This window comes from Choloepus didactylus, chromosome 15, assembly GCF_015220235.1.
Source record: "Choloepus didactylus isolate mChoDid1 chromosome 15, mChoDid1.pri, whole genome shotgun sequence".
In the NCBI taxonomy this organism is placed as follows: Eukaryota; Metazoa; Chordata; class Mammalia; order Pilosa; family Megalonychidae; genus Choloepus; species Choloepus didactylus.
The window spans coordinates 30,780,142-30,796,431 of NC_051321.1; the positions used below are offsets into that span (position 1 = coordinate 30,780,142).

Consider the following 16,290-nt stretch of genomic DNA (forward strand, 5'->3'; position numbering starts at 1 on the left):
TAAAATGCAGACAGTGCCTTGGCTTAGCAGGGAGGCCCATTCCCTCTAGAGCAAGTTGTACTCAAAGTGTGGTCCCCAAACCAACAAAATCAGCATGACCAGGAAATTATTAGAAATGCAGATTCTCAGGCCCCACTCTAGACTCACAGAACTAGAAACTGGGCATGGGTCCCACAAGCTGCTTTAACAAGTCGTCTCAGTGATTCTGATACATGTTCTTAAGAATCACTGCTCTAGGGCAGGGGAAAGGACCAGATAAATATTTTGATTTGCATGCCACATATCTAGGATCTCTGTCACATATTCTTCTTTGGTTTTGTTTTCTATTTATAACCCTTTAAAAATGTGAAAACCACTCTTAGCCCTCTTGTATAAGAGCATGTCGGATTTGGCCCATTGAGCCATGGCTTGCCAACCCGTTCTCAAGCAATAGAGCTCCCATTCTGGAAGGACTCTGGAGATTCCAGCAAAGACAGGTGGAGTTTTTCCCTCTTTAATTAAGGAAATGACAGGTTCCCTATTGCCAAAGTAAGACCAGGTCTTGCTTTTCATTCAAAGGGGCAGGAGGCTTTATTAACTTGGTTTGCAGACAGTTTGACTGTACTCTTTAAAAAAAAATTTATTCAATTCACAGTGATATTCTTTGAACAGAGTAAGCAAATTCCACCAGACAAAAATGCAAACACATATGGACCCCAGGTAAGTCACAACAATCCCCCAAGGAAATCACAGGGGGCAGCCAAGTTGGGGAGGGAAAGTGGTCGTGCTTTGCTTTGTGTCTATAAGGCTCTTTGCTCCTGGTTGATTTCCTCTTGCTGTCCAGAAGAAACCTATTCAGTACACACATCTTGATTTGGTTTCTAACCCAATGGGCTGAGGAAGGGAGGCAGCCAGGAAATTATACCCCATGATACCATGTGGTTAATGCCTGCAAACATCTTTTTCATTTACAGTTAGTGGATTTATCTTTTAAAAGAGAGGCACCAGGGGAAGAGTACTTCCACTACCTTAAAGAAGATCCCGAAGAACATATCCAGACATGGTTTTAGGGCAAGTGAACAAAACCAGTGTCAACAGATAGGGCTTGAAGCACCTTCCCACTCTGTTGCCTGGCAGTGTCCTTTTTTAGCACTACTACTAGGGGGCAGATAAACTCAAGTATAGCAGCACCCCCAAAGAAGCTTTCAGACCAGGTGGCAATGGGGAGGAGCATGGGGAAGGGAAGAGAAGAGTCTCAAGGAGGCACAGACTCCTCTCCCCCTTCTCTTCCCAAGTGAGAAGAGAGTTGCATGGGTAAAAGTTTCCACTGCTTGGAAGAGAATGAGGAGGAAGGGGAAAGAGGAGCAGGAGTTTCTCTGCATCTCAGGGACTTTTCCCCAATCCTGGCTGGCACCCAGAATCCCAAAGGTTCCTAATTTCTCCAAATAGTTAGCTTAAGTGTCTTCCCCCAGGCACCAGCAACTTTTCCCTGAGAGGGCCTCAGCTCCTGGTCTCCAAGGGATGGGGTAAGGGATGGAATGCAGACAGAAGATTTTGGTCTTTGTCTCCCTCGTTCACTTTTATCTCCTGGTGTCCAATAAGCCAGGTGCCTGGGCTGGAGGCATGAGGCATCCTCCCTCCCACCCTAAGTCCACCCTGGCCTTGAGGCATTGTTGACAAAGAGGAATGAGAGCACAGATGTGCACAGTGGCTAAGAGCTGGTGAGTGTAGATACAGACTGGTCCTTGCTGGGGAGGGCATTTAGAGACCCTTGTTGAAATAGACATAAGGCACAAGATCTCCATACTTGGTCTTGATGGTGTCTCGGAGCTCTGGTTCCAGATAGGAAACTGGCAATTCACTGAAAAGACAGAAGGGGGTTGGTTATGAGCACACCACCTGAAACGAGGAATAAATTTCCCTGAGATGAAGTCCAACTCAAATTCCACTCTTCAAAAGTCCTTCTTGATTTTTCCAGCCAGAATTATTAATGGCTTCTGGATCCCCAGGATATGTTGCTTTTACCTATACTCAGGTGTGGCTTCATTCTCTCTCTTGTGCTAAAAGTTCTCAGTTTAAACTTCTATGCTCTCTACAAGATCACAAACATGGTGCTTGGTTCACAGGAGATGTCTACCACACAACTACCAAACTAAGAGAACTGATGATGGGGAGACTGGCATCTTCTGGGTATATATTCAAGCTACAACTGGCCTCCTATGTTGTAGCCTCCAGCTCCCTCCACCCCCACCCCACCCACCACAGTCTAATGCTTCCCTTCCCTTTTCCATCATTCCCCCCTCCCCCCCCAACCCCCATCCAGGACACACAAGGAAACTGGAGAGGTGCAAGTAGTTGACCTTCTGGCAAACATGAGCCAGAATAAGTACCCATCCCCTTGTTCAATTTTAAAATCTAGACCTAGCCAGAGGAAATCTACCTAATAACTGAGCCATCAGGAAAGACCCTGTTCTTGTCCCCCCCCCCTTCTCTCAAGACAGCCCATTGCTACACTGGGAGGAGCAACCTCATCCCTCCACTTGGCTTTTCCTGCCCCTTGAAGATCTGTTTTAGCTTGCCATTCACCCAGGATTAAAAGGCCCTGAGTTTAGGCTGATGGACACCATCCCTGTGCAAATGCTGGCCTTCCTACCCCCTCCTTCCCTCCTTCAGGACAGCAGGCAGGTCGGGGAGAGTAGGGGCACAGCGTTCAATAAACCTAAGGGAGGAATGGACAGCTGATACCATTTCTGTGGGAAGAGCCCACATGCCACTGGCACCATGAAGATGAGGCTGTAAGAAAGGAGAAACCAAAGTGTTAGGGGGTCATCCTTCCACAGGCCCACACCCCCAACCCTGAGCTCCCCAAAGGGAATGGGAGATGCCCATTCACCTGGCTTGCCTTCCCAGCTGGTCCCATAGCAACTCTCCCTCCAACCCTTGTGGTATTTCCTCCCCTTGTGAGGTTGGGACTGTTCACAGCCACAGCTGTGTCTCATCATTCTTATCTGTTCTCTGCTCCCAACTTAAGGTCAGGAGGGAGACCCCAGAACGGAAGGGCACCCAGCACTCCACTTTCCATGCTGACGAGTGTACAGAACCTAGCCCAGCATGGTGCCCTCAAAAAAGATGGAGTGAGAGCTCTGCAGATGGACCACAGGGATTCTGGGCTCAGCCACAGGCTACGCAGAAAGCAGATCTCAGGTTCCCTTGCTACTACAGAACCCAAACCATGAAAAGAAGATACTCACAAGCACCCACAGAGCATGACCTGCAAGGGGGCATGCAGGACCTGGACTTTCTGCATAAAAACAAGAGAGAGACTCACCAGGGACTCTTATAACCTTAAGGTGGCCCCTGTGCATACCCTGCCACCATCGGCTGGAAGAGCCCGCAGGTGACGAAGTCCTGCCCTGAAGGGGCAGAAGTGGAGCTCTCCTCCTGCTTGCCTTGCTTCTGTGGACAAGGTCAGGACATCCGCTATGAAGTCTAAAACAGGAGGCCAGGGGAGACTGGTATGGGCTCTACTTGGGTATGATGAAGGGGTGGTAGCTAGAGAGAAGGGTGGGAGGGTCAGGAGCCCCCAGGCACAGGTGTGTTTGGGGGACTCTGGGCTGGAAAAATGACAGAAGAAAATGCCACTCACCTTCATGAAGCGTAGCTTCTCCAGTCTTTCCATAAGGATTGGCATCAAGACTGGAAGAGACAGGACAAGCTGAAGGGGAGAACTGTAAGACTCTCCCCAAGAGAGGCTAAGCCTACTAGTGGTTGTGCCTAAGTCTCCTCCTGAGTACCTCTTTGTTGCTCAGATGTGGCCCTTTCTCTCTAGCCAAGCCAACTCAGCAGGTGAACTCACTGCCCTCCCCGCTATGAGAGACCTGACTCCCAGGGGTGTAAACCTCCCTGGCAATGCAGGATATGACACCGGGGATGAACATGGACCCAGCACCATGGGATTGAGAAAATCTTCTTGACCAAAAGGGGGAAGCAAAATGAAACAAAATAGGAGGCGGGGCAAGATGGCAGACTGGTGAGCTGTATGTTTTAGTTACTCCTCCAGGAAAGTAGGTAAAAAGCCAGGAACTGCGTGGACTGGACACCACAGAGCAATCTGTCTTTGGGCATACTTCATACAACACTCATGAAAACGTGGAACTGCTGAGATCAGCGAAATCTGTAAGTTTTTGCGGCCAGGGGACCCGCGCCCCTCCCTGCCAGGCTCAGTCCCGGGGGAGGAGGGGCTGTCAGCTCCAGGAAGGAGAAGGGAGAATTGCAGTGGCTGCTCTTACCGGAAACTCATTCTACTGATTCAAACTCCAACCATAGATAGACTGAGGCCAGACACCAGAGACTCTGAGAGCAGCCAGCCCAGCAGAGAGGAGACAGGCATAGAAAAAAAACAACACGAAAAACTCCAAAATAAAAGCAGAGGATTTTTGGAGTTCTGGTGAACACAGAAAGGGGAAGGGCGGAGATCAGGCCTTGAGGCGCATATGCAAATCCCGAAGCAAGGCTGATCTCTCTGCCCTGGGCACTTTTCCTTAATGGCCCTGGTTGCTTTTTCTATTAGCATTTCAATAACCCATTAGATCTCTGAGGAGGGCCGTTTTTTTTTTTTTTTTTTTTTTTTTAAATCCTTTTTGCTTTTTCTAAAACAATTACTCTAAGAAGCTCAATACAGAAAGCTTCAAAGAATTGAAATTTGGGCACGTCAAGTCAAGAGCAGAACTAAGAGAGCTCTGAGACAAAAGGCAATAATCCAGTGGCTGAGAAAATTCACTAAACAACACAACTTCCCAAGAAAAGGGGGGTGTCCGCTCACAGCCACCATCCTGGTGGACAGGAAACACTCCTGCCCATCGCCAGCCCCATAGCCCAGAGCTGCCCCAGACAACCCAGTGTGACGGAAGTGCTTCAAATAACAGGCACACACCACAAAACTGGGCGTGGACATTAGCCTTCCCTGCAACCTCAGCTGAATGTCCCAGAGCTGGGAAGGGGGAGCAGTGTGAATTAACAGAGCCCCATTCAGCCATCATTTGAGCAGACTGGGAGCCTCCCAACACAGCCCAGCAGCCCAGAACTGCCCTGGGGGGACGGCACTCACCTGCGACATAGCACAGTCATCCCTCAACAGAGGACCCGGGGTGCACAGCCTGGAAGAGGGGCCCACTTGCAAGTCTCAGGAGCCATACGCCAATACCAAAGACTTGTGGGTCAGTGGCAGAGACAAACTGTGGCAGGACTGAACTGAAGGATTAGACTATTGCAGTAGCTTTAAAACTCTAGGATCATCAGGGAGATTTGATTGTTAGGGCCACCCCCCCTACCCGACTGCCCAGAAACACGCCCCACATACAGGGCAGGCAACACCAACTACACACGCAAGCTTGGGACACCAATTGGGCCCCACAAGACTCACTCCCCCACTCACCAAAAAGGCTAAGCAGGGGAGATCTGGCTTGTGGAGAACAGGTGGCTCGTGGACGCCACCTGCTGGTTACTTAGAGAAAGTGTACTCCACGAAGCTGTAGATCTGATAAATTAGAGATAAGGACTTCAACTGGTCTACAAACCCTAAAAGAACCCTATCAAGGTCAGCAAATGCCACGAGGCCAAAAACAACAGAAAATTATAAAGCATATGAAAAAACCAGACGATATGGATAACCCAAGCCCAAGCACCCAAATCAAAAGACCAGAAGAGACACACCTAGAGCAGCTACTCAAAGACCTAAAGATGAACAATGAGACCCTAGTACGGGATATGAAGGAAATCAAGAAGACCCTAGAAGAGCATAAAGAAGACATTGCAAGACTAAATAAAAAAATGGATGATCTTATGGAAATTAAAGAAACTGTTGACCAAATTAAAAAGATTCTGGACACTCATAGTACAAGACTAGAGGAAGTTGAACAACGAATCAGTGACCTGGAAGATGACAGAATGGAACATGAAAACATAAAAGAAAGAATGGGGAAAAAAATTGAAAAACTCGAAATGGACCTCAGGGATATGATAGATAATATGAAACGTCCGAATATAAGACTCATTGGTGTCCCAGAAGGGGAAGAAAAGGGTAAAGGTCTAGGAAGAGTATTCAAAGAAATTGTTGGGGAAAACTTCCCAAATCTTCTAAACAACATAAATACACAAATCATAAATGCTCAGCGAACTCCAAATAGAATAAATCCAAAAAAACCCACTCCGAGACATATACTGATCACACTGTCAAACACAGAAGAGAAGGAGCAAGTTCTGAAAGCAGCAAGAGAAAAGCAATTCACCACATACAAAGGAAACAGCATAAGACTAAGTAGTGACTACTCAGCAGCCACCATGGAGGCAAGAAGGCAGTGGCACGATATATTTAAAATTCTGAGTGAGAGGAATTTCCAGCCAAGAATACTTTATCCAGCAAAGCTCTCCTTCAAATTTGAGGGAGAGCTTAAATTTTTCACAGACAAAGAAATGCTGAGAGAATTTGCTAACAAGAGACCTGCCCTACTGGAGATACTAAAGGGAGCCCTACAGACAGACAAACAAAGACAGGACAGAGAGACTTGGAGAAAGGTTCAGTACTAAAGAGATTCGGTATGGGTACAAAGGATATTAATAGAGAGAGGGAAAAATATGGCAAACATAATCCAAAGGATAAGATGGCCGATTCAAGAAATGCCTTCACGGTTTTAACGTTGAATGTAAATGGATTAAACTCCCCAATTAAAAGATATAGATTCGCAGAATGGATCAAAAAAAATGAACCATCAATATGTTGCATACAAGAGACTCATCTTAGACACAGGGACACAAAGAAACTGAAAGTGAAAGGATGGAAAAAAATATTTCATGCAAGCTACAGCCAAAAGAAAGCAGGTGTAGCAATATTAATCTCAGATAAAATAGACTTCAAATGCAGGGATGTTTTGAGAGACAAAGAAGGCCACTACATACTAATAAAAGGGGCAATTCAGCAAGAAGAAATAACAATCGTAAATGTCTATGCACCCAATCAAGGTGCCACAAAATACATGAGAGAAACTTTGGCAAAACTAAAGGAAGCAATTGATGTTTCCACAATAATTGTGGGAGACTTCAACACATCACTCTCTCCTATAGATAGATCAACCAGACAGAAGACCAATAAGGAAATTGAAAACCTAAACAATCTGATAAATGAATTAGATTTAACAGACATCTACAGGACATTACATCCCAAATCAACAGGATACACATACTTTTCTAGTGCTCACGGAACTTTCTCCAGAATAGATCATATGCTGGGACATAAAACAAGCCTCAATAAATTTAAAAAGATTGAAATTATTCAAAGCACATTCTCTGACCACAATGGAATACAATTAGAAGTCAATAACCATCAGAGACTTAGAAAATTCACAAATACCTGGAGGTTAAACAACACACTCCTAAACAATCAGTGGGTTAAAGAAGAAATAGCAAGAGAAATTGCTAAATATATAGAAACGAATGAAAATGAGAACACAACATACCAAAACCTATGGGATGCAGCAAAAGCAGTGCTAAGGGGGAAATTTATAGCACTAAACGCATATATTAAAAAGGAAGAAAGAGCCAAAATCAAAGAACTAATGGATCAACTGAAGAAGCTAGAAAATGAACAGCAAACCAATCCTAAACCAAGTACAAGAAAAGAAATAACAAGGATTAAAGCAGAAATAAATGACATAGAGAACAAAAAAACAATAGAAAGGATAAATATCACCAAAAGTTGGTTCTTTGAGAAGATCAACAAGATTGACAAGCCCCTAGCTAGACTGACAAAATCAAAAAGAGAGAAGACCCATATAAACAAAATAATGAATGAAAAAGGTGACATAACTGCAGATCCTGAAGAAATTAAAAAAATTATAAGAGGATATTATGAACAACTGTATGGCAACAAACTGGATAATGTAGAAGAAATGGACAATTTCCTGGAAACATATGAACAACCTAGACTGACCAGAGAAGAAATAGAAGACCTCAACCAACCCATCACAAGCAAAGAGATCCAATCAGTCATCAAAAATCTTCCCACAAATAAATGCCCAGGGCCAGATGGCTTCACAGGGGAATTCTACCAAACTTTCCAGAAAGAACTGACACCAATCTTACTCAAACTCTTTCAAAACATTGAAAAAAATGGAACATTACCTAATTCATTTTATGAAGCTAACATCAATCTAATACCAAAACCAGGCAAAGATGCTACAAAAAAGGAAAACTACCGGCCAATCTCCCTAATGAATATAGATGCAAAAATCCTCAACAAAATACTTGCAAATCGAATCCAAAGACACATTAAAAAAATCATACACCATGACCAAGTGGGGTTCATTCCAGGCATGCAAGGATGGTTCAACATAAGAAAAACAATCAATGTATTACAACACATTAAAAACTCGAAAGGGAAAAATCAATTGATCATCTCAATAGATGCTGAAAAAGCATTTGACAAAATCCAACATCCGTTTTTGATAAAAACACTTCAAAAGGTAGGAATTGAAGGAAACTTCCTCAACATGATAAAGAGCATATATGAAAAACCCACAGCCAGCATAGTACTCAATGGTGAGAGACTGAAAGCCTTCCCTCTAAGATCAGGAACAAGACAAGGATGCCCACTGTCACCACTGTTATTCAACATTGTGCTGGAAGTGCTAGCCAGGGCAATCCGGCAAGACAAAGAAATAAAAGGCATCCAAATTGGAAAAGAAGAAGTAAAACTGTCATTGTTTGCAGATGATATGATCTTATATCTAGAAAACCCTGAGAAATCAACGATACACCTACTAGAGCTAATAAACAAATTTAGCAAAGTAGCGGGATACAAGATTAATGCACATAAGTCAGTAATGTTTCTATATGCTAGAAATGAACAAACTGAAGAGACACTCAAGAAAAAGATACCATTTTCAATAGCAACTAAAAAAATCAAGTACCTAGGAATAAACTTAACCAAAGATGTAAAAGACCTATACAAAGAAAACTACATAACTCTACTAAAAGAAATAGAAGGGGACCTTAAAAGATGGAAAAATATTCCATGTTCATGGATAGGAAGGCTAAATGTCATTAAGATGTCAATTCTACCCAAACTCATCTACAGATTCAATGCAATCCCAATCAAAATTCCAACAACCTACTTTGCAGACTTGGAAAAGCTAGTTATCAAATTTATTTGGAAAGGGAAGATGCCTCGAATTGCTAAAGACACTTTAAAAAAGAAAAACGAAGTGGGAGGACTTACACTCCCTGACTTTGAAGCTTATTATAAAGCCACAGTTGCCAAAACAGCATGGTACTGGCACAAAGATAGACATATAGATCAATGGAATCGAATTGAGAATTCAGAGATAGACCCTCAGATCTATGGCCGACTGATCTTTGATAAGGCCCCCAAAGTCACCGAACTGAGCCATAATGGTCTTTTCAACAAATGGGGCTGGGAGAGTTGGATATCCATATCCAAAAGAATGAAAGAGGACCCCTACCTCACCCCCTACACAAAAATTAACTCAAAATGGACCAAAGATCTCAATATAAAAGAAAGTACCATTAAACTCCTAGAAGATAATGTAGGAAAACATCTTCAAGACCTTGTATTAGGAGGCCACTTCCTAGACTTTACACCCAAAGCACAAGCAACAAAAGAGAAAATAGATAAATGGGAACTCCTCAAGCTTAGAAGTTTCTGCACCTCAAAGGAATTTCTCAAAAAGGTAAAGAGGCAGCCAACTCAATGGGAAAAAATTTTTGGAAACCATGTATCTGACAAAAGACTGATATCTTGCATATACAAAGAAATCCTACAACTCAATGACAATAGTACAGACAGCCCAATTATAAAATGGGCAAAAGATATGAAAAGACAGTTCTCTGAAGAGGAAATACAAATGGCCAAGAAACACATGAAAAAATGTTCAGCTTCACTAGCTATTAGAGAGATGCAAATTAAGACCACAATGAGATACCATCTAACACCGGTTAGAATGGCTGCCATTAAACAAACAGGAAACTACAAATGCTGGAGGGGATGTGGAGAAATTGGAACTCTTATTCATTGTTGGTGGGACTGTATAATGGTTCAGCCACTCTGGAAGTCAGTCTGGCAGTTCCTTAGAAAACTAGAGATAGAGCTACCATTCGATCCAGCGATTGCACTTCTCGGGATATACCCGGAAGATCGGAAAGCAGTGACACGAACAGATATCTGCACGCCAATGTTCATAGCAGCATTATTCACAATTGCCAAGAGATGGAAACAACCCAAATGTCCATCAACAGATGAGTGGATAAATAAAATGTGGTATATACACACGATGGAATACTACGCGGCAGTAAGAAGAAACGATCTGGTGAAACATATGACAACATGGATGAACCTTGAAGACATAATGCTGAGCGAAATAAGCCAGGCACAAAAAGAGAAATATTATATGCTACCACTAATGTGAACTTTGAAAAATGTAAAACAAATGGTTTATAATGTAGAATGTAGGGGATCTAGCAGTAGAGAGCAATTAAGGAAGGGGGAACAATAATCCAAGAAGAACAGATAAGCTATTTAACGTTCTGGGGATGCCCAGAAATGACTATGGTCTGTTAATTTCTGATGGATGTAGTAGGAACAAGTTCACTGAAATGTTGCTATAGTATGTAACTTTCTTGGGGTAAAGTAGGAACATGTTGGAAGTTAAGCAGTTATCTTAGGTTAGTTGTCTTTTTCTTACTCCCTTGCTATGGTCTCTTTGAAATGTTCTTTTATTGTATGTTTGTTTTCTTTTTAACTTTTTTTTTCATACAGTTGATTTGAAAAAAGAAGGGAAAGTTAAAAAAAAAAAAAAGAAAAAAGACAAACAAGGAAAAAAAAAAAAAAAAAAAAAAAAAAAAACGATGTAGTGCCCCCTTGAGGAGCCTGTGGAGAATGCAGGGGTATTCGCCTACCCCACCTCCATGGTTGCTAACATGACCACAGACATAGGGGACTGGTGGTTTGATGGGTTGAGCCCTCTACCATAAGTTTCACCCTTGGGAAGACGGTTGCTGCAAAGGAGAGGCTAGGCCTCCCTGTATTTGTGCCTAAGAGTCTCCTCCTGAATGCCTCTTTGTTGCTCAGATGTGGCCCTCTCTCTCTGGCTAAGCCAACTTGAAAGGTGAAATCACTGCCCTCCCCCCTACGTGGGATCAGACACCCAGGGAAGTGAATCTCCCTGGCAACGTGGAATATGACTCCCGGGGAGGAATGTAGACCCGGCATCGTGGGATGGAGAACATCTTCTTGACCAAAAGGGGGATGTGAAAGGAAATGAAATAAGCTTCAGTGGCAGAGAGATTCCAAAACGAGCCGAGAGATCACTCTGGTGGGCACTCTTACGCACACTTTAGACAACCTTTTTTAGGTTCTAAAGAATTGGGGTAGCTGGTGGTGGATGCCTGAAACTATTAAACTACAACCCAGAACCCATGAATCTCGAAGACAGTTGTATAAAAATGTAGCTTATGAGGGGTGACAGTGGGATTGGGAATGCCATAAGGACCAAACTCCACTTTGTCTAGTTTATGGATCGATGTGTAGAAAAGTAGGGGAAGCAAACAAACAGACAAAGGTACCTAGTGTTCTTTTTTACTTCAATTGCTCTTTTTCACTCTAATTATTATTCTTGTTATTTTTGTGTGTGTGCTAATGAAGGTGTCAGGGATTGATTTAGGTGATGAATGTACAACTATGTAATGGTACTGTAAACAATCGAAAGTACAATTTGTTTTGTATGACTGCGTGGTATGTGAATATATCTCAATAAAATGATGATTAAAAAAAAAAAAAAAAAAAAAAAAAAAAAAATAAAGTCTCAGTTGTTGAGAGATTTCAAACAGAGTTGAGAGGTCACTCTGGAAGGCAGTCTGATGCACTATAGAGCTATCCCTTTAGGTTTTAGTGTATTGGAATAGCTAGAAGTAAATACCCGAAACTATCAAACTGCAATCCAGTAGCCGTGATTCTTGAAGACAACTGTGTAACTGTGTAGCTTACATGGTGATGATGTGATGGTGAAAACCTTGTGGCTCACACTCCCTTTATCCAGTGTATGGACTGATGAGTAGAAAAATGGGGACAAAAACTAAATGAAAAATAGGGTGAGATGGGGAGGATGATTTGGGTGTTCTTTTTTACTTTCATTTTTTTATTCTTTTGTTTATTCTTTCTGGTGTAAGGAAAATGTTCAAAAATTGAACGGGGGTGATGAATGCACAACTATATGATGGTACTGTGAACAGCTGATTGTACACCATCGATGATGGTATGGTATGTAAATATATCTCAATAAAACAGAATTAAAAAAAAAAAAACTCTCCCCGAGCCCCTTTCTCAAGTCAGACTAGGGACAAAGTGCTTCCCTCTCCTTCCCCAGGAGCTCCAGGAATTAACTGTCATTTGGGAGAATGGAAGCCTGTATAGGCCTGGCCACCCCCAGCCCCTCTCCCCCAAGGCCCAGCAGAGCAGCATTTCCCAAAGTTCTCCACCGCGCAACTGTAAGAGCAGAGCACAAGTATCTCTAGACCCAAAGAGTCCTTCTCAAAACTCAAATTATCTTTGAAGGCTCATTCAAACAATTTTTGTATCCTACTATGTGATTTACCCTATGGAAGCTCCACCAGGGAATTTAGGGAATTCATTTTCTCTACCACTGTCTTCCTAGCACCCAGCACCGGGACCAGCACATAGCAGGTACTTAATGAGTCTTTGTTGAAAGAAAATAACTTTCTCCCCCAAATCGCTGATTCATTCATGTTCCAGGAACTACGGTGTGGTTCTCCTATGGCTTTTAGGACTCAAGCAAACCAGTCTGAGAAGCATGACTGTATAGGCTGGAGTCTGACCTCCCACCAGACAGGTGAGTGTGGCTAAGGCCCCATCATATTCTCTAGGGCCCCCAGGATGAAAGGGCTTCCACTCTTACTCATGCCAGGTGCAGCCATGGTGATCCGGGAAATAACCACCTGGGTGATGCCTATGGCCGCAGCTCTCTGAGGGCAGAAGAGAGCACACTGTCAGGAACGATCTTATCCAGAGGGCTGGGTGAGGGTCCTGGCCAAGGGAAGGGGAAGAGATGGACCTGCCAGGGGCTGAATGACTTCAACTGACCTTCTCCCACCCAGCCAGACTTTTATGGCTTCAGGACCAGAAGTGATGGAGAAAAGGCATGAGATGCCTGTTCTGAACACAGAAATGAGGGAAAATTGATGGGGAATGAGGATGGAGTCAGGGAGAAGGATTCTCAATCCTATGTGGAACCCAGGCCTGCTCTGACCACTAAGGAAGCAACAGGATTTGAGAGGGAATTCCCTCCTCCTACCCCAAAGGGAGGCCTCTGCTCACCCGGGAATGACCAATCGCATTGTGGTTCCTGTCCTCCACGCAGATGCCCTGGATGAGTTCCCTAAACAGAGACAGCAGTTGATAAACTTGGAAAAGGGGTGCTGGAAGACTGCCAGCTGTGTGACACACAGACACAGGGGACCACAACCAGGGCACGTAAGCTCTAGAAAGCCACCTCATGCAGCATGGCCCTTGACCTTCCTTCTATACTCCAAACAGCAGAAGTGACCACTCAGATGTGACTAGGGCAGTGGCTAAGAGGGGAGCCTAGGCTGAGTCCTAAAACTGCAGAGTGTGTGTAGCCTTGGGCAAACTACTTAATCCCTCTAAAGTCTTGGTTTTCCTCATCTGCAAAATGGGGATAAGCATGGCACCTACTTCATAGGACTTGGAGAGGACTAAATTGAAACAGTGTTTGCAAACTGTGTGATCCAGCACTTGACACAGAGTGCCACTCTATAAATAGCTGTTATAGCTATTATTCTCAGGCTAGTCCTTGACAGCACTCTACCCAAGACCAGTCAGTGGTTGGGACACATTTGTTTGTTGAGAAAAAGTGACTGGATGAGAAAAAAAGAGAAGCAATGTGTGCATATGGCTATTCTAGTTTGTTCTTTCTACTGGGCTACTGTGATAAATTTCCATTTGCTAGTCGTCTCAGGAAAATGGGGCTTGCAGGTATGATGATGGCAATAATGACAATGGCTGCAGTGACAGCGAGTACTTATGAAGCATTTGTTATGTTCCAGGCACTATTTTGAGCTACTGACTCATTAAATCCTCCCAACAGAGGAACGTCTATGCTTTCTCTAATCAAGAAACAAAAACTGTGAGACACAACAAGTTTCTCCTTTTACCTTGCCTGCCAAAAAGCTTAAAGCCAGGTGCCTGGAAAACATCTATCTACTCCTCTGGCTTCTTTCAAAGCTTCTTGGTCTGGTTCTGTCTTTAGACACCTTGCTCTGCTGCCTTTCAGTATGAAAGCCAGCCCCGGGGCTTTGCGAAGTAGGTGGGATTCACAATTTAAATACACAGTTCCAGTTGAAAGCACACGGTCTGGTACAAAATGCCACAGGTCCACCCTACCTCTCCCATCCCAACCCTCCAGGAAGTGACTCCCATAACACTCAATGCACAGACTAAACCCAAGTCACCTGCCACCCTGGGGCTGTTACCATAGGAGCAGCCAATCCTCGGGGACCCTTCAGCAGCCCTCGTACACCCAAGAAACCACCCTCTGTTCTGGTTCCTTGCCTTTCCCTGTAAATTCAAGGTTAGTGGGAAGAAAAGGGATCTGTCTCTGTACTCACTGCTGCCGCATCATTGGGATGTTGACACAGTTTGCTGCAGCCACCGCGGCAAAGGGCACCCAGCGGCCCACCAGGGGTGGGGCTCTCTGTTGGAGGAAGGGAACAACAGGAGTTCAAGCTCGCTGGGAGATGGGATTGAGGGGGTTAGGGTGACTTTTTACAAAGGTTTATAAAACAAGGAAAAAAGAAAATTAGACCTTGCAACTACCACACAACCAGACACCCACTCTAAGAACCCCAAACTCCCTCAGAGCCTGAGAAGGACCAACTTGGGACAGCCCTGCTGTATTTCCTACCTCTTGGCTAGCCTCTGACCGTACCCAACTCACTCAGGAGACGGAACCTGGGGAAGGGTATTTTCCCCTGGACTTTGCTGCCTCCTAGTGGCCACCCATTCCCATGGCGCCCCAGACCATACCTTGGTCAACATGTTCATGCCCGCAGCAGTGGCCACTGCAGTGGTTGTGGCTGTGAAGTAGGAAAGGGCCATCTGCCTAGTGAAGGAGAGAGATGCTTGAGAGGTGGGAGCCCTGCTGGCTGAGGGCAAGACCCTGGGGCTTGAGTGAGAAAGTCTGGAAATGAGGCTGCAGGCCTGAAAACTTCATGGCCTCCGTCCCCAGCCTCCTTGTGTGACCCTCTCCCCTTCTCGATGCTCCAGCCCCCTTGGCCTTCTTTCAGTACTTTAAACACACAAAGCTCTTTCCTGCCTCAGAATCTTTGCACTTTGCTGCTCCCAACCTGGGGGATTCTTCCCTGGACTCTGGCGTGGCTAAATCCTTATCCTTCAGAATTCAGCTGAGATGCCATCTCTATGGAAAGGACTTCCATGACTAGCCCTTCTACATAGACCACCCACCCCCTCAGCTGTTCTCTATCTTGTCACCCTGTTTTTTTCTTTTATGGCACCAATCACAATCTGAAGTTATTATGCTTGTTTTCTTTTTAGACCTTAAATTACCTAAGAGCACAGACCACTCCTGATACTCAAGTGTGTGCCCAGCACCTAGAGCCATGCCTGGCACATAACACATACTCAAGAAGTTCATATTTGTAGAACGAATGAGTGAATGAATGAACACATGAGCAAATTTTGAACTGATCTAGGAGAAGATACTCTCCGAGTCAGCCTGAGAAAATACTTCCAAACCCTGGAAAGGGGAGATTTGGTCACCTGCCCAGTGCTGGCCTCACCTGGGGAGGACTGGCAGCTGAGAACCCATTTAGAAGGGCTGCTCCTGGGGCAGCAAGAGGACAGTGCCTGCTCCAGACCCACACGCAGAGTATGGAGGGCCTGGAGTTCAGGTCCCCTACCTGACTGATGTTGGGGAAGCCGCATTCCTGTTGGTATAGTTGACTAAGGCATTGAAGGACTGGTTCACCCACTGCCAGAAGATCACCGCCGGCATTGTCCTACCAGCAAGGGAGGCCAGAGGGGAAGAGTAGGATGGATGGGGGGTCTTGGTGTGCACCAGCCAACCCATATCACCTGCAGTGCCCCAAACTGTTCCCTGCTGCGGTATGCACCTGGGCTTCGTACAAGCTGGCCCCTCTGCTGGAATTCCCTTCCCCTTCATATTTGGCAAAATCCTGCTCTGTTGA

At 44.6% G+C, this 16,290-nt stretch overlaps 1 protein-coding gene across 2 annotated transcripts in view; it reads right to left on the reverse strand.

Annotated features, from left to right (window-relative positions):
• Positions 1-601: 601 nt before the first annotated feature.
• The window catches only part of SFXN2 (sideroflexin 2), a 29,852-nt gene continuing 14,163 nt past the window's right edge, over positions 602-16,290 (reverse strand). Inside the window, exons 4-12 of one of the 2 annotated variants that reach the window (XM_037804469.1) lie at positions 16,003-16,101; positions 15,110-15,185; positions 14,692-14,777; positions 13,382-13,442; positions 12,963-13,029; positions 3,626-3,675; positions 3,231-3,280; positions 2,725-2,772; positions 602-1,840 (exon numbers count right to left, since the gene is read on the reverse strand). In XM_037804469.1, coding sequence (XP_037660397.1) covers positions 1,741-1,840; positions 2,725-2,772; positions 3,231-3,280; positions 3,626-3,675; positions 12,963-13,029; positions 13,382-13,442; positions 14,692-14,777; positions 15,110-15,185; positions 16,003-16,101 — 637 coding nt within the window. In that variant the 3' untranslated portion in view covers positions 602-1,740. The remainder of the gene's footprint in view (positions 1,841-2,724; positions 2,773-3,230; positions 3,281-3,625; positions 3,676-12,962; positions 13,030-13,381; positions 13,443-14,691; positions 14,778-15,109; positions 15,186-16,002; positions 16,102-16,290) is intronic. The other variant, XM_037804470.1, reaches the window with a different exon arrangement.